This window comes from Ceratosolen solmsi, unplaced genomic scaffold (assembly GCF_000503995.2).
Source record: "Ceratosolen solmsi marchali unplaced genomic scaffold, CerSol_1.0 scaffold6, whole genome shotgun sequence".
Taxonomy (NCBI): Eukaryota; Metazoa; Arthropoda; class Insecta; order Hymenoptera; family Agaonidae; genus Ceratosolen; species Ceratosolen solmsi.
Window position 1 is genome coordinate 10,908,908 of NW_011948414.1, and position 26,432 is coordinate 10,935,339.

The window sequence follows — 26,432 nt, forward strand, 5'->3', positions numbered from 1 at the left end:
GTACAACCGATATTACTTAGAATAAACAAAAAATATATTAAAAGTTATATATTCTCTAATTTCTCTCAAAACAATAAAGAATAATTAACAATAATTTGTTTTTAAGCACGAAAATTTTTATTTTAATATCAAAGTATTCTAGATTTTTAATTCACTTAAATGTAATCTAAAATATAATTTCCGACACATAAATCATAAATCTATTTATTTAAGTTATTAAAACAATAAAAGTCGTAATAATTTATATAAGTAATATAAAGCCAATCATTTATTGACAAATAATAAAACAGAAGATTTACAAATGAAATATATTTCAGACTGCATTGTAAAGAAAGTTAGTTAAAAAAGAAACATATTTCAAATTGTAAAAATGTATTCGAATTATTCATAAAAAATTATGACATATTAAATTAAAAAGTTTGGAATAACTTTAGCTTTGTGACGTAATTCTATATGATTTTTCACTATTCTTGTTCTGCTAATTATATATTAAAATAAAATATATTTAATTACAAAATAAATGTGGTTAATAATAATAAAAATTGGTTGGAAATTTATTCTTATTATCAAACATTTTATCATTATTTAAAATTATGCGAAAATTAATTTAAAAGTTTATGCTTTCACATAAAATACTATACAGCGATAATGATATTTAAAAAAAAAAAAAATTGGCTAAGTAGCTCAACAATCGATATCTATTTTATTAACTGCACTATACGTATTTGTTATATACATATGAATAAAATATTGGTGATATCATTTTTATCTCATGTTTAAGGAAATTCGGAGAAAATGAATAATAAAGAATCTTTTTTAAAATTATTTAACCAGTATTTATGTAATATTTTATTACTAAGTTATATAATCCATTTTTGTAAATCTAACAAAAAAATTTAAACGTTTTAATTTTACCAAAGTTTTTTCATATTTTCACTATTTGGACGACATTATTATCTTAACTCAATTTTATTCATATTTTATTCAAATTTTATTTATATCACAATACTGAATCTAATTCTTATAAGAACATAATATTATGAATTTTATCGCTAAATATTTCAAATATATAATTAATATTTTGTATTAATATTAGTTTTTAAAAAAAAAAAATTTAATTCACAGTATAATATGTAAAAAAATTTTTTTTTCATTTATTATAAAGCAAACAAGAATTAATCTGGTGAACTACATTACGAACTTTTTTTTTCACGTATTATGACAAAAAACCGATAAGTCTAATGTCCGATAAAGCTTTTTGATTTAAAACTTATTTATTATTAATTATAATTTAAATTAATTTTTCTTTGCAAATAATTTATTAAACGTGTATTAAGTAAATGATAGTTAATTCTTACAAACAAAATTTATCATCGTAAAGGTACAACAATAGTTTTACATAGATTTACATATACATTTTTTTTTATTATAAAAATACTTTTAAAAAATACAATTAAAAAAAAATAATTATTCAAATATATTTAATATGAAAGCAAAAAATAAAAATATTCATAAATTAACAAGGTAAATTAAATGCATTTAAATAAGTATTCATGAATAACAAAAAGATTACAAAGTAAAAATTAACCGAATAAATAATTATTGAGTTAAACAGCAAAACTATGTTGGAAATTTTCATTTGCATAAAAAAGAAAAAATCACAATAAGGCAATTCTGAGAATTTTCAGCTTCATTATGAGTATTTTTGATTGTAATCATAGTTCCAGTGAATTAATTTGCTCGAAAGCATAAAGAAAAGTTTCACGTGAATACTTGAAAATATCAATACGAGTGCATTTTTGCTGACTCACGTTTTTTTCGAAGGAACACGCATTCGTATGCTCGAAGGCACGCATTTGCGTTGAATAGAGAAACGAAGGGAATACCGAATGATTATCGAAATAAAGGACCTTCGAGGCAGACGCTAACTGTGTGTGACATTTCATTTTGGATTTTGACATATTTTCGTGCGTAAATATATAATATTCGAAAAATGAAGAGAAAATTTCAGCTTGTTAACATGATTTACAACTTACGAGGAATGCAAATATAAATATATCATAGCGCAACAACAATAATTTCTTAAATATTGAATTTGTTTTTTAAATAAAAGTTTTTATTATTAAGTTCTTCAGTGTCTATAATACATTATAATACAAGTTTTATAAAATTTGCTCGATATAAAAATATAAAATATTATCATACCAGTAATGGTATTTACAGAAGATAGTTTTTAAAACAGACTCTTTGGATTTAATAATTCAAAACGATATGTTGCGAGATAAGTTATAATTATGTAATCTTTAAATTTTAATTATAAACAATAGATGAATAATAACGTTTTTAAACACATGTTTTGTTTATTCAATTTGCAATTGACAAAGAATATATACGTCTTCCATTATGATAGTTTAAAAAAATTTTTCGTCTCACGATTTTATTTCGCTAAAATGATATTCTTTTAAAATTTTTAATACATTATAACTTACTGCGTCTATTTAAATGTATTATACGACGTACCAAACAAGTATATGATGGTAGAAATTTAAGTTTACTTTGAAATATTGTTAAATATTGAGAAAACAAGTGTATTTATTTTTGAAACGCTGCTTTTATATCCCAATTTTTACACAACTAAGTTGTTTATCTCATAAATCACAATGATTTATAATTAAATTTTAAATGTATTAATTTACTTTGATCGTATGATATAAATGGTTGGATACGACGAAATATATTATCTTATTAATTTTCATTGAAAATTATTTGTGTTAATTTGGAAATTTAGTCTTTCGTACAAATCTTTTATAAAATACAATATATTAATAATTTAAGCGTTCAATTTTTTTGAATCGTGTAAAATTATGATTCCAAAGGTAAAAAATTTAACCTATAAAACAATTAAATTTGTATATTTTAATTAAATTAATATTAAACTGTATATATCCATTAATATATATATATATATATATATATACTTATGTAATATAATAAATTCATGTTTTGTGTCTTGTAGAATAAAAAAAGTTGGCAATACATTCCATTAATTAATTAATTAATGCTTTTAAACAAAAAATATATTTAATTTTTCTTATTTTATACAATGTAAAATTAGGAAGTAGGAAGAGGAAGCTATTATAGAATAAATAAAGAAACTTAAAGGTATTTGTGTTTATATTATTTTTAATAAGTATCTTTTCATATATATGATTAAAAACATGATGTAGAAATAGGAAAATGGTTAATATAAAATTAACAAAAACAATTGTTTAAGAAAAAATTTTGTTAGCAGACTGAGCGCTTTATGTTAATTTATTTAGGTAGTAAATGTACATGAATAAATTACCTAAGAATGACTCAATCATTTTATGATTTTGAATATATGCATTCTATTTTCGTATTACCACCATTTGCTTTATCGATATAACAATATATACACACACACAAATATATATATATATATATATATATATATATATATATATATATATACTCGCACATATATATACATATCATACATACATATATATATATATATATATATATATATATATATACACATACACACACATATATATATATATATATCGCTAAATCCAAAGATGTTTTGCCATATCTCATTTACACATTAACTCTTTCAAAGCGGTCATTCGCACGCGCGTTCATTCGGTACACATTATTTTCTTTATTTTTATTATTTTTTACACATTTCACGAGACAAACGCTGCAATGCTTCTGGAAACGTTTTTACTATGATCGAGTTAAACCATCATATTCTTCATTTTCCTTTCGTATTCGATTAAATAGAAAGAAACAGTTTGACAACACTCATATCTAATTCATGTTGCTGTTGTTTTTATTTCATTAAGCAATAAAAACAGCAATCGCACTTTACTCTTGAAGAAGAGATGGACAGCAGTCGAAATCGGCTTTTATCGTACATATATAAATTGCAACGATAATTTTTTTTATTAAAACCTTTTTTTTATTAAACATATAACTCTAAATAATATATGTGGTACAAGTTGTAAAATATTCTTAGGCAGTTTTGGCCCGAATTGCAGCACGCTTGCCGGTAACGGCCTGAAACAAAAACCAAAAGTCCATCAAGATTTTGAAAAAGAACAGTACATTTGGATGATAATTCGAAAATTGATACACAATGTTCGAATGCATGAATAAAAAATAATTTAAGCGAGACTTCTATAATTGTTAAAATTGCCATTTGACATTAAAGAAATTAATATGTAGAAATAAAATATATATTGCCATAAGTTTGTGATAAATATACTGACCTGGAAACCAGACTTTATACTGGCCACCGAACATCTTGAACCACACGATTCGCATTGAAGGAAGAAAAGTCTTGTATCTTTTTGCAGAATAGTATCAGGTGAACGACACGTGTGACACGTTACATATTCCTTGATGTATCTTCTGAGTACATTTTCTATCTGCTTTTGCTGAAATCGACCTTTGATTATTAACTGACTGTTACCATCCACAGAGCCACTTGTACCCAATTCAGCCAATAGGAAATCAAGCAAATGTTTGGGTTGCCTGTGTAAGGTTTTACAAATCTAAATAATAAAAGTTAAAACGATTACATTTAGAAATACATATAGAAATACATATTTTGGGTATGTCATAATTTGAAATTTACAAGGATTTAAAAAACATTATAATTACCTCGGTGAAATTAGAAAAAGATGTCTTTTTTGTTCCAATACGAACGACCTGTGGTGGTCTCATAACAAACTTTTGTTTCTTTCCTGCCATCATATCAGGATTCTTTTCTTTCATTATGTTAAATACTCTTGCGAGCAATTCATCGTATGTATAATCTCTATCCGAACCCACCCATTGGCTTGGTTCCTCTGTTAAATAAAAACATTTCATAAATCATACATTCCCTATGCAAAAATGATGAAGTATTCATAATCATGTGAACTACAATAAACAGATTTTTACTAGAATTTGATTACATAAATAAGACGTAATCGATTAGACGAGATTAGATTAATTTTAAGAATAATAAATAAGCTTACGAGCGAGGGAAATGAATTGAAGGAAATATTGGTGGAAATGGACATGAAATAACAGTATAAAAGTCGATCTGAAATTTTACCTTATATATATACATACATACATATTTATGCATATATATATATATATATATATATATGAAATTTATAAAATTTGAATAGAAATATAGAAGAAATAAGTTTTGTCTAAACATACTTCCTACATTTGCAAATTTTAATTATGGAAAATGTACATGCACATCACATTTATCAGTTTTCCAATAATGGTTAGCATTTTTATTTAATATTTAAAATTTTTATATTTTATTATGTATAAATATATGATTAGTATTATATGATAGTGTGGATAGTATGGTACAAAATATTAAGATAGTTTTAATTTTCACCAATGTTTCTAATCGAACCAAGACACATTAACTTTGCTGGCTAAATTAAAAAGTGCAGTAACGAAATAGGAAACTTTTCTTTCGTAAATGTCTTACCGTAATCTGCACTTCGCTCAGATTTAGTGCAGCATGTTAACAAATAACGCAAAACATATACATTGGGACAAACATGTATTACTTAGCTTAATTTTGTTGTTAAATTTACCATTGTCATTGACTTCGTTCTCTTTTCTTTCCTCTGCCATTAATTCGTCCAGATCCTTCTTCTTCTTCTTCTTCTTTTTCAAATTTTTTGAAAAATCAAGGGATAAATCGAAGTCTTCAACTTCATGCTCTTCGGGTTGGGGTTCTATAATTTCCTGCAACAATAATTTTACATTTATATAAATTTATATAATTTTGTACACGTTTTTCAACAATCTTTATACATTTTCAATAATTTAATTTAATAAAAATAAATTAATACACACCTCTTTCTTGGTTTCTGGAAGAGCTGCATCCAGTTCTTCTAGATTGAACTTTTTCTTTTTCCTTTTCTTTTTACCAAAGTTTTCAAGATCTAAGGATTCCTGATCTTCTGGTACAGCAAATTCAACTTCCATATTTTCTTTATCTACTTTGGAGTTTTCCATTGTTTCAATAACAGTATTACCTCCTTCTGCAATAGCAGAATCCAAATCAAAGCCTGTCTTCTTTTTCTTCTTCTTCTTTGTGAGTTTAGGATCAAACATCTGAAAGAAAGTTGAAAATTAGCGATTAAAGTTAATAACTTTAAATAAAATAATAATATTTGTACTTCACCGATGCATTTTCATATGTATATTAATCATATAAAATGATAATGATTTCGTAAAAATTGACATTTGCATTGTTAGTGATTTTAAAGACAAGACAAAAAGAGAAAAAACTAAATTAAATAACGTTGAAGATGAGCTAGATATAAAGTAATCTAGTAAGTAATCTATAAAGTAAAATATATTAGCAATTATGCATACAAGCCAATTATAAAGAGGTGCAGCAAATTTAAAAATTTAGAAAAATAATAGAGGAAACGCATCTGGAAGTTGCTTCGAAGCAGCTACAATTGACACGTATCGATATCTCCCTTTTTACAATGCTAATGCGAATGAGAGATTCGAAGATGCTACATCTTTGCGCAGAGAATTCTCCCCAACCGATCATAAAAATTCCTTGCTCGAGGTGATGAAATAAAAAAAACATAATAAAGGTGTGCAATTATAGCTGGATAATAAAGTCTATGCCAAAATATTGACGTCCCTTGATTACTTCATTGTCGGACATTAAAATTACAATTCTCCTAGGCTTTTGTTAATCATAAACAATGCATTGTCAACAGAAGCCTTGTTATAATAAGCGGAAAACGCAATCCGTGATAATCATCGCAGCGCGTAAGCGAAAAAACCGTCGGATATGAAAATAATGTTGAAGAATCGCGATGAGCGTTGGGCAACGTAGCTTGTCGCTGCTTATATACATGAACGGAACCGGTCGCTGGCGGTTTGTGCACGCATTTGGAGGTTGTGTTGATCGCGCGGGTGATAAACCGCGCCCAAGGCCGCTGAACCCTACCACCCGAATCTCACGAGGTATCCCGGCTCCTCGCCTAACTCTACCCTCTGGATTCATCGTCACAATCCCCACAATATCCCGAGCACGAGGTGCACACGTATGCGCAGCGGGCGCGCACGTTTCCCCATGCCATGCTGTCGTGTGTCGGTCGCGCGTGTCCAGAATATTTCGCGAGTGCCGCTACAAGGACGTCGTCGGTCAGCACTCACCGATTCCTCTTCCGTCATCTTGGCGATGATCCTCGAGTCGCCGGCGTGTGAATCTGGAGCGATGCGGGTGTGAATCGACGGTATCCCGACAGACTCCTCAGTGTTGCATCAGAAATTTTGGACGTCTGGTGATCTAGGTCAGCGAGATCACAGTCGGGGTGGCGCAGGAGTCGGCCGATAGGTGGCGCAGTCGGCTCGCGCGACCCGCATAAGGCTAAGAGAGGCCGAAGCGAAAACGGTGGCGTTCGAAGGCCTCGTTGTGCCAAAGCCTAAATTTTAACTCGAAAGTTGTTTTGCGGATGAGTCGGCGCTGGCAAAAAGCCGATGGGGGCAGACAACAAAATGGCTCTCTTCGTGTATTAGCCCGGAATCGTTAATAGAGACACGAAAAAGCCAGCGAGTCAGCGTATGGCCAGAGTATGGGGGTAAGAGTTTAAGGACAGAATTGCTCGCGACCAAGAACTCGAGTGGATATTCAATTGGCATAGACTAGCTAAGCTTCTTTCTCCCCCAACGTAATGTAGGCGTACTTTTGCAATTCTATTTTATAAGTCGTGTCCGCTTGCATCTCCATCTAGAATGAAAATATGCGCTTAACGTCTATACACTGAATTAATTGTGATTATAACTGAATCACCATATACTGGAGGACAAAAGGGCGTAAAATGATGCAACAAAAATTTTCAAAATGACCATTTATTATTAATATTAATTTTCTAATAAACATAAATGTAACATTAATTTACGATTGCTGATAAGTAGTAATTTGAGAAAATAATTTACCCACAACTAATGGAATTTAAATTTTATGTAATTGTACAATATTTTTAATAATAATAACGAATAATAACGACAACGACAACATCGAAATTTATGTAATAAAAAATTAATCTAAAAAAAAACAAAATTATATCGATACATTTTTTATTTATCTACTAACATTTATCAATCTATCTATTTATATATATATATATATATATATATATATATATATATATATATATATATATATATATATATTATTTATATATATCTATATATATATATGATAATTATATTTATCAGCCTTATAAGAAAATATTAATATTTAAATATTTGTCCATAATATTATTTATTAATATAGCTGTTTATATTAAAATACAATCGCTGAGGAGAATGAGCTATGACACAAACTTTTGTACGTAAATTTTGAAAAATGAAAAGCTACGAGAGCAAACGATGTAACAAGTGAAGTGATAAGAATAAGTAAATTTAATCCTAAATATATAAGTTGCCGAATAGGATCATTTATGCATACCCATTTCAAGATAAAAATTTAATCTTCTCATTGTCAGTGTATTTTAATATTTTTCATAATTTTATCGATATAATTATTATTGATGTTGAGTCGTATATTCATTCGATTAAATATCTATACATGTCTGATAAACAATGAATTCGTTCGATTCAATGATTAAAATCTATTATAAATGGATAATTATTGAACTTTGTAGGCCATAATAAACGTATAATTTAAGATTCATTATAAATGGACCTCAAATAATAAATAAAAAATTAATTTTTACTTATAGCTCTATCTTCGATCATTAGTATTGAATTTATAAAATAAATGTGAATTTGAAGTTTTTTTTTTTAACAAAATTTATTCAATAATTATCTCTTGTTGAGGAGTAAATAATGCATTTTAATATCTGAAAAAACATTATCATAAAATATTCATATTTATGAAAAATATTTCAAAGTCTATATTTGCTTCAGTGATTTAAATAAAAAACTTCATACTAATAACAAATAAAGGTAATTTAATTTAAAATTTGGATAAGTTGTAGCGATATGAATATGCGACTTTACCAATATAAGGTTCCATTTTCATGCATTGTGACCTTGAATTTGTAAAAATAAGATTATTTTACTTTTTATTAATAAAGAATTATGTTGTTTTATAAAATAAAATGATATTTAACGATATAAATAAAAATTTTCAAATCAAATTCAAAATTGTTAAATAAAAATAAAAATTTAACAATATAAATAAATTATAACAATTGTAATATTAAATAATTTAATTGCTTTATATATTTGTGCTATAGAAAAAAAAAGCAATAGAATAAATTATAATTAGTATTTAGTATATATTAAAATTAATTGTTATTGTTGTTGTTGTTGTTGTTATTAATATTAATATACTTGTTTTTGTTGTTTTTGTTGCTCTTCTTCCTATTCTTCTCATTCGTCTTATTATTATTATTATTATTATTATTATTATTATTATTATTATTATTATTATTATTATTATTATTATTATTATTATTATTATTATTATTAGTAGTAGTAGTAGTAGTAGTAGTAGTATTAGTAGTAGTAGTAGTGGAATTAGGTGAAAGTATAATTAAAATTCATGCTGATGTAAATTAGCAAAACATTAATAAATTAAAAATCTATGAAATATTTAATCGTGCAAATTTTTATGGAACTATGGATTAATGATCGATTATATTAAAAAATCGATTAAAAGTAATGAACGAACCATCATTTAAAATGTTTTCACAAACTTATTATTGTCTTATTTCAATATATACTGCTAACATTCAGAAATAAATATAGAAATTTATTTTCAACTAGATAAAATATTGTATCAAATATATTAAAACATGAGATAATATAATATTTATCTTGAAAGTTCCACGGGGTTTAAGATAGAAACATAAGAGTTGAAAACAATACATTGACATCTTGAAATTTTTATGGAATGGTAATTTTTATGAAGGTATATATACAATTACTGACTATTCTAATGATAGTGTAATTGCTAAATTTGAATAAAATTGATCAAATTTCTATTACTTTATTTTTTTTCTTTCTTTGATACCTAATTTATTCTTCAAGCAATTTTTTGCACTTGAAAAACTTTTATCATTATGAGCTCTCTAACGTTCATTACTAAATTACCAATGCAAAAACTATTACCTTTGGTTAATAAATAACGTTGACTATAATCTAATCGATATTCGAAAACATTTGCCCTTTTTTTTTTGCACAAAACCTAATTAATTAATCTTCTTTAAATTGATCTATTTTATTCTACTGCGTGCAATAGAAATGTAATGTGCGGTTTCAATAAATTTTTTCTTCGTTCTTTATTTTGCCTGAATATGAAAAGTTATATTATTATTAAATTCAAAATTATTATACAATATATGCATTAATTATCAACAAACAGATATAACAAATGTGTTATTTTAAATGTATAAATGAAAAGTCTCTTTTTATTTTTTATGAGTTTTTCAAAATCTGATGAAATAAATAATTATTGAAAATCCATGGAATTCATGCGGTCTAAATAGCCTATACAAGCGTAAATGAAAAGCGCAATAAATCCATTTATGAGTTTAGTAATCAATAGGCATTATAGCATACCGAATTTATATTGTTCGTTCAATCGTAATAAGAAACTTAGTACATTCGATTACATAGACATTTGTCTAACAATGTTATTTGATTATGCAGATATTTGTACTGAATTTGTACAATGCTAAATAACGTAGCGAAAGGTGGACGTAAATGTGATAATATAGCTATCGACAAAAAAAAAAAAAAAAAAAAAAAAAAAAAAGCGAATTAAAGCTCGGGTAAAACCGTGATCAATTTCATTATAATAAACTTTTTGCTGCGATAGCCATTATGATTATTTCACGATTCAGTGCCAGCGAGTAAACATTTAAATACGTCTATAGGATGCGGAGATCTCGGAGGTCGCGGGGGTGGTTCCCGAAGAAGCGTTTGGACTGACTCCTGGTGGGGGAGTTGCGGAGCCTCTTATCGATTCGAGTGCACCTGCGCGTATGTGAGCTCTTGGCAAGGAGGCGGAAGTAGTGGTGGAGTATGGTGGAGTAGAGTAGCCTTGGCTGACCGTCAGATAACACGCGGAATGACGAGCACGAATGGAGACTCGTTTGAAATTTAACGGCCGACCGATTGTAATATCGATGCACGATAAATATATAAATATGGGGACTAAAATGTCTAACGCTACGTAAATTTTTGTTGACGATGAGCGCTGAACTCATTAACTATTCAACTGGAATTATTGAATCAGGTCTTTTTGCTGAGATATTGAAAATAACAAGGTATAAATAATAAATGGGTATGGTAGCGCTTTGCTGTCTGGTCTTTAACGAATGATTCTTCTATTTCAATTGCTCGTAATGTTTATTTAATGCAATGAGACGATAGGATTGAAAAATTTGTACGGTCACCGTGTCTTCGCTAGTGCACTATTATTGATGGTAATATCATTTTTATAATTATTACTTAAATAATATACCAATAAATCAATTAATAGTTTTAATTCAGTTTGTTATTATTAATTTTATTTCAGAATTTTGTAAATTCTAGTAAAATTGCGTTCTGATTTTTTCTTACAAAAATTTTTTTTTTTTTTTTAATTAAAATTGTCGTTTCGTTGTTAATAGTTGTAGATTATATTACTTTGAAACAAATCTAATGTTGATTTTATTTCATATACAAAAAAAAGTAATAGCACGTGACTCCATAAATTTTCTCCCAATAAAAACAAAAGGACCACCATGTCGGTGAAAAGTCGAATTTTAATTTATTGTCACACGATAAAAAAAAAAAAAAGTGTTATACTTAATTTGCGTACCAGCGAATCACATATAATTTGGAGCATAAGGTATGCGCCTATAATGCGTTAACAGGATAACTCAGAGTTGGAATAACTTTTTTTAAATATCTAGCCTCTTGATTGCCCTTAATGTAGCGATCAATTATTCTCCTGACAAAATTCAATAAGGCGAGATAAAGTGGTGATAAACGATCGTCGTTAGGTAAAGAGTCGGTGCTCAACTAACAATTCGATCACGAATTTCGTCTCTACTATCTATCGCGCAATTCTTAAGCTTTATAGAAATGGCAATATGGTTGGACGAGGGTACACAGAGAGCGAGATAGAGCGAGATAGAGAGAGAGAGAGAGAGAGAGAGAGAGAGAGAGAGTGTGTGTGTGTGTGTGTGTGCGCGCGCGCGCGCGTGTGAAAGAATGAGAGAGTAAGAGACAGAGCGCGAGAGTGAGGGAAGGGGGCAATTGATCTGCCGGCGGCGAACTATCATCCTAACCTCCCGAATGCGCGCTCCCTAACCTCATCGGTGCGCAGGTCCTCGTAATGGACTGGTCTCTTGGGGGAAAGAGGATGGAGGGGCGCTGCGTCGGCGCTGGCGGGGGTGACTGCGGCAGCAGCCCCTCGGCGATGTCCCCTGTTGTCGCTCGCCAAGTGCCGCGGATCGTCGGGCCGATGCTGCGCTCAGTGCCGACGCTTTGCTCATCGCCGATGCGACCTCATCACCAGCTGACCTTCGCTACTAGAGTAAAGCCACTAGTCGATAATACAACTCGGTATCTCGCGTATCTCCATTGTAGCGCGTTCGACTTCTTCCGCTTTTTCTTCTTCTACTTCTTCTTCTACTACTTCTTTTTTATCGCGCAGTGGTGGTCCATATTTGGTGTTTTGCGGGTTACAACGTGGCTGAATCTTCTGCGTTGCTTAATTTACACGTATCTTTAATCTGCAGTTTCATTCCTCATTTAATTTGTACGACAGGACACGTGAGCATGACTACATGTTTATACACATAATTAAGCATATTATTATTTTACCACATCTAATTCGTCGCAATTCATCAAAATGCAATTTCAGCTGTTTGTTTTATTAAAAATCAGCCGTAGTTTATATTCGAAATTGTAAATTATTTATCATAGAACATGCTGCCATGTTTTATTTGCCATTGCTGATAACGGAAATTCATAAAAGGTCCTTAAATTCATGGGATCATGTAATGCTTTTCTCCATTCATCCAATGATTATCGTGTCAAATTTTATATTGTTACATAATTTATTTGAAATGATTGCCGTATAACAACAATGGCTTAAAATAAAAGCAAAAAAAAAGAGAGAGAAAAAAGAGAAAAAGCAATGAGCACCCAAACACGTTCGCAATCACGGTGTTAAATAAAGTCTTAATTACGGTGAAATTACATACAAATTGATATTCATGGGTATAAATACATTTTTTTTTATCATTATATGATTTGCAATTACTATTGTTGACGAATTATAGACGCTATTATAGTTCATTTAAATAATATTTTCGCGTTATATGAAATAATTATTCAAATATTATAATTCATTATACAGTCGCTTTATCGTCATACTTTGTTATTCCCATTTTATCACTTTTCATTCTCGTAATAATAATAATAATAATAATAATAATAATAATAATAATAATAATAATAATAATAATAATAATAATAATAATAATAATAAACTTTTAAATCAATTAATGAGCTTCCAATACTGTGATTGTACTGCTTGATATAATTTTAATTTCAAAAATAATTTTCATGTTACTACGCAATAAAAAAAAATTAGAAATATGAAAAAAGCAAACATAAATCGCTGGTTTTAATGTGGTTCGATGGCATATTTATATCAAGGCATTTATTTATACATACATATGACAGAAAAAAATTACTAAAAATGACTAATTTAAAATAATGTTTCATGATTGAATCAGATATAAAATGCTTGTACGTATAATATCTAATTGGAACAAACATACTTATAAAATTATGATAAATTTTAAATATTAATAATATTTAAATTCATGTTAATTTCATTAAAATTTTATACTATACATTCGGATAGATCATTAACAAAAACGTTGTAAAGAGATTTATCAATTAAAATTTTAAAATGTTTAACCTGCTATTTCTAAAAAGCAAATTGTGACCGACAGAATAACCTATTACATATTGAATATATTAAATCATATTAAATAATTTATGGTTTAGAAGACTCGTTGTCATAGTGAAATTTCGTAATAGCATATTTTTACAGACCAATACAATAAATAATTGGTCATTTCTTATAATAATTATGAATTTTTAAAGCTACTCTATATTCGTTTGTTGCATTAGTCAATTATAAACTAGCATAACTTATTGATTAATATATAACATTCTTTAGTCTATTATTATTAGCATACATTGAAAAAAATTTCGTATTATCAATATTAGCGCAGAATTAGATTTATTTATATATAACTAATTTCAGTAATTTACATCTTTAATTCTCGAATAGATTAGAATGATTTTTTGATTTGTTTCGTATTATTTAATATGTATTATTTCAATATCGTAATATGAACTGCAAAATTATAAACAGTCATGATTTCTTAAAAATTAAATCCGTGGCATTCGTGAAAGATAAAATATTAATCTTATGTTCTTTCACTTAAACTGCCAATATCAAAGTATTTTTTAATTAATATGGCGATTGTACAGTGTACATTATAATATCGTGATAATCATGTATTTACCATTATACGCTAACATAATTACGATATTGAATACAAAAACTTTGAAACATCAATATTCGGTTATGATTTTATAAGTTTTTGAAACTTAAGTTTTTAACCGATTAAAGGGATAAATATACTTTTAACATTATCCAATGAAAATTGTAATTCATTAAAACTTTAATAATATCGGAAAAAGATATAAAGTACTTTCTATTATTATTCTGTTCTATATTAACAGTATAAAATAACTATACTATAACGAGTTTGAAAATTATTTTAATAAAAATTTAAAAATTGTCTTTAATTCACCTATGTGGTTATATTATTTCGTACAATCAATAGTATTCGAAAAATTTTCAATATTTCTGCGAAATACAGTGTTTTTACTACGAGTTACATTATACACGTGATTAGGTAATTATCATATGTAATTATTTTTTCAAAATTAAATAGATATATGGATTCTCATACGTGCAGTTATTTTCCAGTTATTAAAAAATTAATTCATAACTATGCATTAACGTTACTTAAGTTTATAATATCGTTAACTGTTATTACTTATGGAATAGATATTTATTAGAATAAAAATCATGGACTTTACAATGTTGTGTGTAGTGTATAATAATTCATAGCGAACAGCAGTTAAAAACAACGCTGCCTGAAATTGTTGCCTGAATTGTTATTCATTTGGTCATCGCTCAATGACATTATTGAATTCATTGATGAAATTGAATTTTAAAATTATAAAAATCATGATTGATCGAGTAACATGATTTTGTATACATTTATTAGTATATCTAATTTCAAAATTGAAAACATTTTTTTTTTATTGTGAATACTAAATTATTAATCTAACGAAAATCACGACTTACTAAATATATGACATTATTATGGCTTAATATTTATACACGTTTTATTATTTGTAATTTTTATATAAATACAGGTATATAGCATTTTACAATTTTATGAATCCTTTTTGGTTTTTGAAAATTAAATTTCTAATTGCACAATTTTGACAGTTTCCATATTTTTTTTTCTTCAGTTTTTTTTTTTTTTTTTTATAAATATCAAAGATTTTATATTTTTTATTAAACGTTGTCCAATAATAGAGACATAACTAAAAACTATTTTAATTATATTATCCGTTTAAGATGATATTTACAGGCTATTTTTATATACACCGATTGAAATAATGTAAACTTTTTACTTGAAATTGAATTCTTCATATTTTATTTGAAGTGCAAAAATAGAAAAATTTCAAAAATTAAAAAATTTTTTCTTTACATATATGCACTTATTAAATAAAAAACATTTATTATATTTTTTTCAATTTAAGTTCAATTTCAGTTAAATATTTATTTATAGATCATTAATAAAATATGTAAATCTATTATAAAATAATGTAAATATATACAAGTTTATAAAGCGATAAAACACAAAGTATCAAAAGCCAAAAGATTTGTTGTTAAGGATAATATAAAATGTTTCATAATACATTTACGTCTTAGATGATTTTCCAATAATTAAGCTTTAATAGACTAAAATTTAATTATAAAAATATTTTATATCATTTATAATTATAGAAAATTTAACTACATATAATAGTTTATGAAATATAACAATTAAAATAGTTTATAGATTTAATATAAATATAAATATACATTAGAAAATTTCCATTTTCTTGTAAATTTTATAATAAATGACTTAATAGTAATGAATTTGTATTATTACGCATATATAAATAGAATACACACGCACATATATATACACGCACAAGCGCGCGCCACGCGCCCACACCTACACACCTACACACACACACACACACGCACACACACACACACACACACAAACACACATACAATTTGGTTACAGATAATTTTAATGTAGAAAGTCAAGTCTTGTTTACCTTTTTTAAATGACTGTAGCTTAAGTTTTAAAATGCTATTTGAATTTATGATATTGCAGTGACATTAACTAATATAGAAATGTCATATATTTGAAATATAAATGCCTCTTAGTTTGAATTGATTAATAATTAAATTTTCGACGAATTTTGGTTACAAAAAATTTATATGATTTAGAATGAATTTTACAACAGTTATATTTAAATTCAACAATCTCCATAATATGTGTGCTAATATATTTATAATTCATAAAGAATTAATATATATATGTATATAAAATATTTCTTTAATTTATCCAAAATAACAATTGGAGAGTACCTCCGAGCGTTGTAACGAAATTTTTTTTGAAAACTTAAAACTTTATATTCAATCGTCCATTACGTAGATATCTTATTCTTCACTGCAATAATGACATTTACATACTCATCGCATTTTCCCAACGCATCGCTCTAGAATGCCTAATAAATTTTATATTTAAAACCCAGCAGATTCTGTCATTTTTCATTCGGCTAGAAACTAAAGTGGCTTGGATGCATTAAATATGGGTGTGTGCAATCGCATACCCGAGACATATAGCGACTTGATTGGGGATAGAGTGGGGTTTCTACCGTGGCACCCTAACGTACTTCCGCAATTCGTTGTTTCAGCAGCAGCGATAAGGGGTTGGCCGCGAGTATGGCGGTCGACATCCTGGACGTGGATCACCTAGCGGTAAGCGCGATCGTTACCGTCGGCATGCAGCTGATCTTCTTCACGATCGCCGCCACCTTTCAAATGGACAAGCTCACGGATTTTGCGGGGGGCGTGAATTTCATTATCCTCGCCCTCCTTACCTTCTTCCTCGGACAGGTCGGTAAGGTGAGTCGGCCGCATCGCCTTCTTTCGAAAAAAATAGCTCTGCCGCAGGTCTTGTATTTACGAAAGTACATTAACTAGAGACAATGTACGTGGACATGCAAGTTGAATGTGATTTATCTATAGAGATCTGCAATGAAATTATTTTATGTTGACTCATGACAAGTGGGACGTATGTGCAATGGCCCGCTCAATGTTTCCGCTATAAAATCTCAGAATATTCATTAATATTTTAATTTGCGAGTGTTATTAATTCAAAAGTTATTAGAAAAATGGGAGCGGTAAGCGTCAAACGCCAAACGCCAAACGCCATTCCAGCTTTTTCCTATGAAGGCGTTGGAAAGTTACACTCGGGTTTGATTTTTCCATACAGATTAATAATAACGGCTATTAATAATAATAATAACAACAACAACAACAACAACAACAGCAACAATAATAATAATAATAATAATAATTCCTTACCACTGACGGACAAAGTTTTCAAGATATTCCTATCGGCAATATAATTAATGGACTCAACACCAACGTCCGCAAACGTATAGGAGATCGTAAATATCAAAAATTCTTCGTTTCAAAATTGCGATTTTATCATTGGCGAAAGAATATTGACTCAAGTCATTCTTTTTTCGTGACCCGTCGAGCAAACTTTTTTCTCTACTCTACATAATATTTTATAGCCCATTAACTGCAATTTTGCTATTCAATAAGATAATCGGGCCTTGTCGAAAATTTCATTTTCTAACTTTCCCTTCTTCTCATCCTACATATGTCCTTCTTTTCAGTCTAAATTTTTATGTAAATTGAAGTAGTTTCTTTTTGCAGACGTAGAAAACACAATTAGTAGTACCTTATTGGATTGGAATATTTTTTTTTATAATATAGTGCTTAGATGAATTTCCGTAGATTATTTCAGATAAAAATGAAAAAATGTGTGTTATTATTACAGAGCTATTGAAGTAGAAATTAATTTTCGGGATTGGATGCAGCTGATTTAATATGCTGCTTCGACATACGGTTGCTTTGTTTTGTTTCGAAAAAAAATCAGGCCTTCGTAAAAAATCTCATTAATTTCATAAGTATAAGCTAGACTGCATAGATTACGCAATAGTTTTATGTATAATTTATAATGCGTAAAATGGATAGGAGAGTAAAATAATCAATTGCATTTCGTTTGCATACAAGCTTAAATTAAATTTAAATAACATTAGCTAATATACGAAATATATAATTGATTTATTGATAAAACTTGTTGTTCAGCGGTTCAAGATGCTTCAGAGCATAGTTTCCTGCCTAAAATGTTTGACAAATGCAAGGATTGATGCCCGAAACCTCGTGAGTCATGTCATGTCAGATTTCTAATGGAAGTTGTGTGTTTCATTTGAAGCAAATTTTGTTCAAGCGGTATTTCAATTTATTCCATTACCAAATATTTCTTACGATGAATAATAATATTTAAAGCAACATGTCGGCCTGATTTTTCTAATATCTTCTTTAAAATGTCTGTACAGTATATCACAATTTTATCTTTGCCTTGAATCCTTGAAAGCACATTGATTATATGTATATCTATATATATATCTATATATATATATATATATATATATATATATATTTTTTTTTTTTTTTTTTGGTTTATCATCGAATTTGAGAAACGTATTATATATTTCAATGTTTCACTCTCGGGAATAAATTATTTATTAATCGACAATTTTCCATTGAATTTTTTGAATATTTATCCACGGTATAATTTCATTTTCTAATACAGACTTATACATTTTACCGATTCGTCATTTACTTTATAATTTTATAACTTATAATTAGCACTCACATGTTTATGCTTTATACATCCATTTTATAAATTGATTACAATTCTTTTATTTATTTTATCTTTTATTTATAAATTACGAAAATAAGAATAAATAATTCGTATTTCAAAGTTGTATATTGATTTTATCATTTGAACTATCTTAAAAGAGAAAAGAAAAAAAAGAAGTGGTAACTGTCAGTACAAGAAAATTTCAATGAAATTAAATAGAAATTTCCAATGTTTATATCGATTGAATAAATACCAAAAAATACAATCTCCAATCTCAGTAACGAATAAGCATCAGCAATACATTCGAATATCGAATTTTTATTCTCATATTTTGTTGCGGATATTTTTCAAGTCTCGAAAGTTTATTAACGAGTTTCAATGCATTTTTCTCGAGTCGCTTTCGTAATTATAGTTATATATATATATATATATATATATATATATATAAACACATTGCTGTATATATGCACGCACACACGTATCAAACTAATACATCTTACTTATGTTATTTGTACATTAGAAATTTTTGTAATAGAAATGGATTTTTAAAAACGTATTAAAATTTAGTGCTAGATTTTGTAGACATTATTCATAAGCACTGTAATTATAGAGAGAGAGAGAGAGAGAGAGAGAGAGAGAGAGAAAAACTTATAAGTTATATAAGTGTTCTTATCTCGTGAAAAAATTGAGGAAAAAAGTATTTTATCGTGGTAGCAATTAATTAAATGTATTTGTAAGTCTGTACTTGCAAATTAGCACTATAGGCTCTATTATTTACCATTTATCCGCACACTTTATTATTTCAATTATAATTTCTTAGCCAAATATATTGCTTGAACGACTACTGCCTTGAACTTAAAAAATAATTTTCTTCTCTATATATGTATCGACGAACCATTTTATTACCGCACTATTTAGCATATTAGACGCGACAGTAAATTCACCAAAGTAAAATAAGTAGCTCAGCGCAAGTAATGTATATCGTTAGAAAATCATCTCGCAACAAGTCAATTAGACCGCATCGACGATCTTGCAATCGATCAGCGACGCCCAATCCCGAATCTTTGAATAGGCGAATGCCCGTAGATGGAAGTGCCGCTCATATTCAAATAAAACCTCGGCACGAAATTAATCGAGCATTCGAGCATCGACAAAATAAAATAAAATAAGCTCTCGAGTGTTTTGCAGACCTACGACAGTCGTCAGCTAATGGTGACTATTTTTGTTTGTCTCTGGGGAGCTCGACTTTCCTGTTATTTACTTTATCGCATTGTCAAAATTGGAAGGGACAAGCGCTTCGACGACCGTCGAAGTAACATTATACGCTTCGCCGTTTTCTGGACATTTCAGGTAAAGCATGTGCCCTCGTTCTTTAAGAAGCGAGAGAAATAATTTATATTATTCATTTTATTCGTTTTATCGTGCCCTTACCTTTCATTTTCACTGATTTTCACTGATTTTCACTGATTTTCACAACATCCTAAGATTTGCGTTATACCCTTTGCATACGAAATAAAAGTCAACTAAACATAAAAAAAAAAAGCATAAAAATCAATGTATACAAGCGCGAGCGAATTTATAATCCCTCATTTGATGATATTTCGCTGACAATAAACGAATCAACGTTCATAATCGAAAAAGACTATATTTTGCATTAAATTCATTGTATCGAAATTATATGACAGAATTACACTGAAAATTGAGTGCTTATAAAAATGCACTTTCAGGCGCGTTTAAACAAATTTCTTGTTAAATCGGATAAGGATCGAGCATAGAACGTAGAAGATTAAGAAAACAACATTTTTCAGCCGATAATGATGACACGAAAGGTATTGATAGTCTTTACTCGGTAAAATATCATGAATTCCATGTTGGTGCTTACCTATTAAAAGTACATTACTAGGAGAGGAGAAGCAAGGTACTTTTAATTCCTTACATATTCAACAAAGTGCACTGACATTATTTAACTAATATTTGATATTATTAATGGCTCGATTAGTAGATTTGTAATAATATTTATTGATCGTTGAAGAGGCCATCCTAATGGAATGCATTTTAATTTAAAGGCACCTTTACGTTCAACAAAATTTTGTCTTACGAACAGCCCTATCGACATTAAAATCGTATGCATAAAGATTTTCTTGATTTTTTTCGCGCTTAAAAAAAAAAAAAAAAAAAAAAAAAAAGAAAGAAAAAAAAAGACAAAAAGTCTACTAAAAACTAAAACAAACATGATGTGTAAAACCACTGAAATGACGATGCAATTGAAAATCGAATTTGTAAGTCAACGATTTTGAAAAGGCGGTGTGGGTGTATGTGGTAAGCCTCCCGGTGATAATCATCAACTCACCGAGACATAAGATACCACCGGCCCCGAAGACAATGACGACCCTCGATAGCGCGGGTACCGGATTGTTCGTCGTCGGCCTACTCGCCGAGACTTACGCTGACCTGCAGAAATTCGCGTTCAGACAAGACCCGATCAACGACGGCAAGTGGTGCAACGACGGTAAGCCCCACTGTTTTGCATTCTTTTGCGCTGCTTTGCGCGACCTACGCCCTCCGTTTAAAAAAAAATTGATTTCTTTTTTATTGACGGCGCATACGGGACGGTTAGTACGATGGCGCAGGAGATCATTTTTTCGAGCGTTATTGTTTTAGCCCTAAAACTAATATCCCTTCATTGTTTTCATCAACTGTAAAGATCTGTTCTATTTCGTAAGAAATCTCCTTGAATTGCAATTGCCTTTGGCAGACAATTGTTTTAAAGGGAAAAAGTAAACTACAATAACAAATAGGCCAAATAGGTCATAATGTTCGTCATAATTATTATTTAATTATATTTTATTTATCATAAGAATTTATAAATCTTCCTCTGTCTTTATTTTACGAATAGTTTGTAAAATGTGAAGAATAGGACCTTAAAAACAAAAACTGCTTCATCACAACCAAGTTTATATTGTCGTAGTTTGAGAATTCATAATAAGCTTATAAATGCCTTTGAATTTTAAATGAAATTGGTGAATGACAAATAGATGCGCAATGCGTTATAAAATTGTTGTTAGAATTTATTTTAAAACAATCCCGTGTATATTATAAAGAGAAAGAAATGTTTTTGGCAAAATATTTCAAGGGATACTGTTGAGGTAAATATGCCGCGTATTATATATATATATATATATATATATATATTGGAATTTGCGTGCCTCAAGAAAATTTACTCTTTATGCTTACCGAGAAATTACACGCACGCGCGCGCACACACACACTTTTGCGTACATTCATTTCTAAATATCTCAATGCGGAGTTTATTTAATTTTTCGCTCTATTGCTATCATACAATGCAATAAATAGTCTTTATATGATTTCACTTGTATTTTCATTCATTTGACTTAAATACGCAGGCTTATCTTTCTCAGTTAAAAAAAAAAAAAAAAAAAAAAAAAAAAAAAAAAAAGCAATAATAAGTTTTTCACGTTAATGTTCAATTATCGAAATTCATTTATTTTGTAATGCGAAATTGCATAATTATAAATGACAATATTATAAGTTAGCTAGAGCCATTTGCGATGACAAAGAACGTAACGTAAGCTATTTCACATAATTTAAACATAATTTTGGCAATTTTAAGCAAATTATTACGATAGATATTTTTTAAAGAAAAGATTAAAGCTTTATCATAAAGCTCATGACAATATTTTTATACAATAATATTGGATGTAAATGTGTGTCGTGTGAGGCTTTAGTTTACATTCCCGTTCATGCACTGGTCGCAATGAACGACGTACGTCGTAAGATAATACGAATATTATCCCAAATAAAATGAACCAAATATTAAACGAGCCTTGGTTTTTTACTTACTCGTAAAATAATCCCGATAGTTTGTTAAAAAAATTAATATCTTGACTTTCGACGAAAATTTTTATTTAAAAAATAGCAAAATACCAAACAAAAAAAAAAAAAACAAGAAAGAAAAAGATTTCCTCGTTTGCTTTATAATTTGAAATCAATTTTTGTTCCGAAGCAATTAACCTACTTTACTTTGAAAACCCTCTTAATTTATACTTACAACTATAACTTATAAGCATTATTTAGAGAATTATAACGAACGGATAAACTCGCTCGTATTGCCTCTTCTATTTTCTCCCATCGATCTTGCTATTAGCCCCTAGAAATCATTGCGCTCGATCATGACATCTTAACGCAACCTCTTTCTCCATTTATCATATAAGGAAAAAGTGTTGAATGTCAAAAAGTTGATCGCGTTACATCTACATCTGCCCGACATCCGTTTCGTCGAGCTCAGTCTGTAAACGTATTTCGAAATAATCAATGGCAATTTGACCGATAAGAGAAGGTAGCTTATAGCACGAATATCAATGGCTACGAGCTATCGCTCCTCCTCCCCGCGTCACACCCCCCCCCCCTCCCGATTAGAAAGAACGAACTCGATGAGACTTCCGATATTATTTAGTCGAGTATTTATTGTTGATCCACCGATAGAACCATTGCCATCCGCACTTGCATTAATCTTTGAATCGATCGCAGGTCTCTGGAGGCTCTCCAGACATCCCAACTACTTTGGCGAGATCGTCGTCTGGTGGGGCATCTTTGTCATCTCACTGAACGTCATCGAGGGTATCGAATGGATCGTCATTGCCTCTCCCATATTCACGACCATCATCATTCTCTTCCTCTCGGGAATGCCGTTGCTGGAGAAGGCTGCCGACGAACGATACAGAGAGTAAGTATTGGCCCTGGCCAACTTCTAACAATCACGGGGTGTTCGTGTTATCGTTACCAATCCGTTCTCCTCCTTCAATCCGTCGTTTTTATGTTGCGACGAATCTACCGGAATTAACAACAGAGCACTCACTCATGCATAATTGGCAAATATCATTTAAAATATTTGCGATTCAAAATTATGAATTCTATTAAAAACTGGATAGTTTCGTTTAAGAATATTTACTAGTATTAAATTTGAATTGGAGATCGGTATTTTCAGATGACGAATTCGACGTAGCGATACTCTTAATGATGGCAATAGGCTTGACAATTTCAATGATTAGTTCTCGGTTTAATTCTCAGCCATGTCTCATTAACGATTGTAACACATACCGAGTAATTTTTATCAACCTATCAAACAACACAATTGTTTAAATAACATTGAATTAATTGGATAAAACGAGATTTGTCGTTGAACTTAACTGTTTCAACTGTATGGCGATATTTAAAATTAAAATTACAATTGTGAAAAACAAAAATATTTCCAGACCGACGATAATATTTAACATACCCCGTGTATGCATGTCGAGTCTAGTTAAGTTAAGTTCAATATAATTAAGTTCAACCTTAATGCAAATATACCGGCTACCTTATTACGAAAAATTTAACATTACATAAAAATAAAAAATAAAAAAAAATTCCTTACTTAGGCGTGAAGACTTATTCTTAAGCAGGCGATGCTCACGTAAATCGTCTTTTCTATTTATAGAGAATTACTTTATCGAAGAATCGAAACTTTACTGGATGACATTTAATACGATAAATGACGATGATATTCCCCACCAAGCCTCGAGCTTCTCGATTAGAACGAAATTTTCATTACCGTTTAATCGTCAACATCATGGTCGTCCAAACCTCTCATTATCCGAGTTTAAGCAAACGTCTCGAGCGTGATAACAATAATTTATTCAAAGTAAATCAGGGATCGCGCTGAAGGCGTCGAAACTCCCCTATAACATCAAATCGAAGCTCGAGTGCTCTTATCTAGAACCCCAGCCCAGCTGGCTCGCCCAAGTTTCGCCGTCGAAGGTGTGTGCGAGGCCCGATCGAAACACCGCTGTCATTGAGCTTAAACACGCGATGAGAAGAAAATCGTCCACACCTTCGTCTAACACGAGCCCTTGCACTTTTTTTGTTTTTTTTTTGTTTTTTTTTTTTTTTTTTTTTTTTTTTTTTTTTTTTTAGCAATGCCGAGTACCGCTACTACAAGCAGTCGACCTCGCCGCTCATCCCCATTCCGCCGGCCATCTACTCCGAGGTACCCTGGTTCCTCAAATTTGTTCTTTGCTGCGAATTCCCGCTTTACGACTCCATGGAGGCGAAGCCCCGGGCCGCTGTAACCGAATCCACGTCCATCAGCCTCGCAGCATCTACGTAGCTATAAGCGTGCGTCGGATTGGCAACCGACGCACGTAAAAGCCCGAGTTCAGCTCTCAAAGCCTCTTGGGGGAGGTTTTGTCATTGTTATCCATCGTTTATCTCTGCTCTCTCACTTTTCTACTTGCACTTTGATTCCCTCGCGAACCTATTCCGATCCAGTGAGTGTGCGTGTGCGTCCCATTGATAAAGAGCATATTGGCGCTGGATGACATTGTCTCTCTTCCTCCCTCTCGCGCTTCGCAAGTGCAGGAATGGTAGTTACCATCAGTCAAAATAAGTACTGACCTGATCTACTGAACGGACGGGAGCGCTTGGGAACGTTAATTAGGATATCCTCGACATTGGTAGCAACAAAAATTTAACCAATGTCTGTAAAAGTAATAGAGGATCAATCTACGTTTCATTAAGAATTTATAGGTAACTCTAATTGTAGGTAGGATGTATTGATAAGATTTTTTTTTTTTTTTTGACAAATACCGCTACTAGAATTTCATGTCGAACTGATAATCCTCTCTACCTATGTTAACTATTATTCGACGAATAATATACTCCTACGGTATATATTCATCAAAAGATTTGATTCGCCTATACGGTTCTTCGAAACTTATGTGCTACTTATGTTTTATCTCAACTTGTTACACGTTAACTTTGTCAAGCGAAAATTATTTTATATTTAAGGTAAATTTGTTAATGTGTGATATTGTTTATGTGAATTTGGAAGAATTATGTTGTTTATATTACGCACGCCATTATTTTGTCTTTTACAGCTGCATATTTTAAGAAAAAGAACATATTTATGGATCTCTTAATGGATAGGACCTTTTTTGTAAGTACATAAGCCTTACTTTCACATAAAATACGCATTCTAAAAGTGCCACACTCTCTACACTTTTTCCTAAATGATTCCGTGTTGTATGGGTTCGTCGCTGATGCGACGACGAAGCGAAGTCCTTGTTATTTAACGGTAATCATCGTAAGGTAATCATTAGTAAGGGGAAAATATTTTTATGAAAACTTATGAAGCCGATGCGGAGTCTAAATTTTCGAAAACACAAGACATATCCATACAACCAGCCATAA

At 29.7% G+C, this 26,432-nt stretch overlaps 2 protein-coding genes across 2 annotated transcripts; one reads left to right on the forward strand and one right to left on the reverse strand.

The window, feature by feature from the left end:
- Window positions 1-3,580: 3,580 nt before the first annotated feature.
- On the reverse strand, window positions 3,581-7,689 carry eIF2beta (eukaryotic translation initiation factor 2 subunit beta). The gene is made up of 6 exons (XM_011506940.1): window positions 7,231-7,689; window positions 5,902-6,162; window positions 5,637-5,790; window positions 4,690-4,877; window positions 4,296-4,580; window positions 3,581-4,083 (listed from the first exon to the last, which is right to left on the reverse strand). The coding sequence occupies exons 1-6, from the start codon at window positions 7,246-7,248 to the stop codon at window positions 4,039-4,041; spliced, it is 951 nt and encodes a 316-aa protein (XP_011505242.1). The 5' UTR covers window positions 7,249-7,689; the 3' UTR covers window positions 3,581-4,038.
- A 9,499-nt stretch (window positions 7,690-17,188) lies between these two features.
- On the forward strand, window positions 17,189-25,635 carry LOC105368045 (uncharacterized). Its single transcript, XM_011506941.1, has 5 exons — window positions 17,189-17,371; window positions 20,376-20,537; window positions 21,489-21,696; window positions 23,736-23,931; window positions 25,158-25,635. The coding sequence occupies exons 1-5, from the start codon at window positions 17,189-17,191 to the stop codon at window positions 25,348-25,350; spliced, it is 942 nt and encodes a 313-aa protein (XP_011505243.1). The 3' UTR covers window positions 25,351-25,635.
- The last annotated feature ends 797 nt before the right edge of the window (window positions 25,636-26,432 follow it).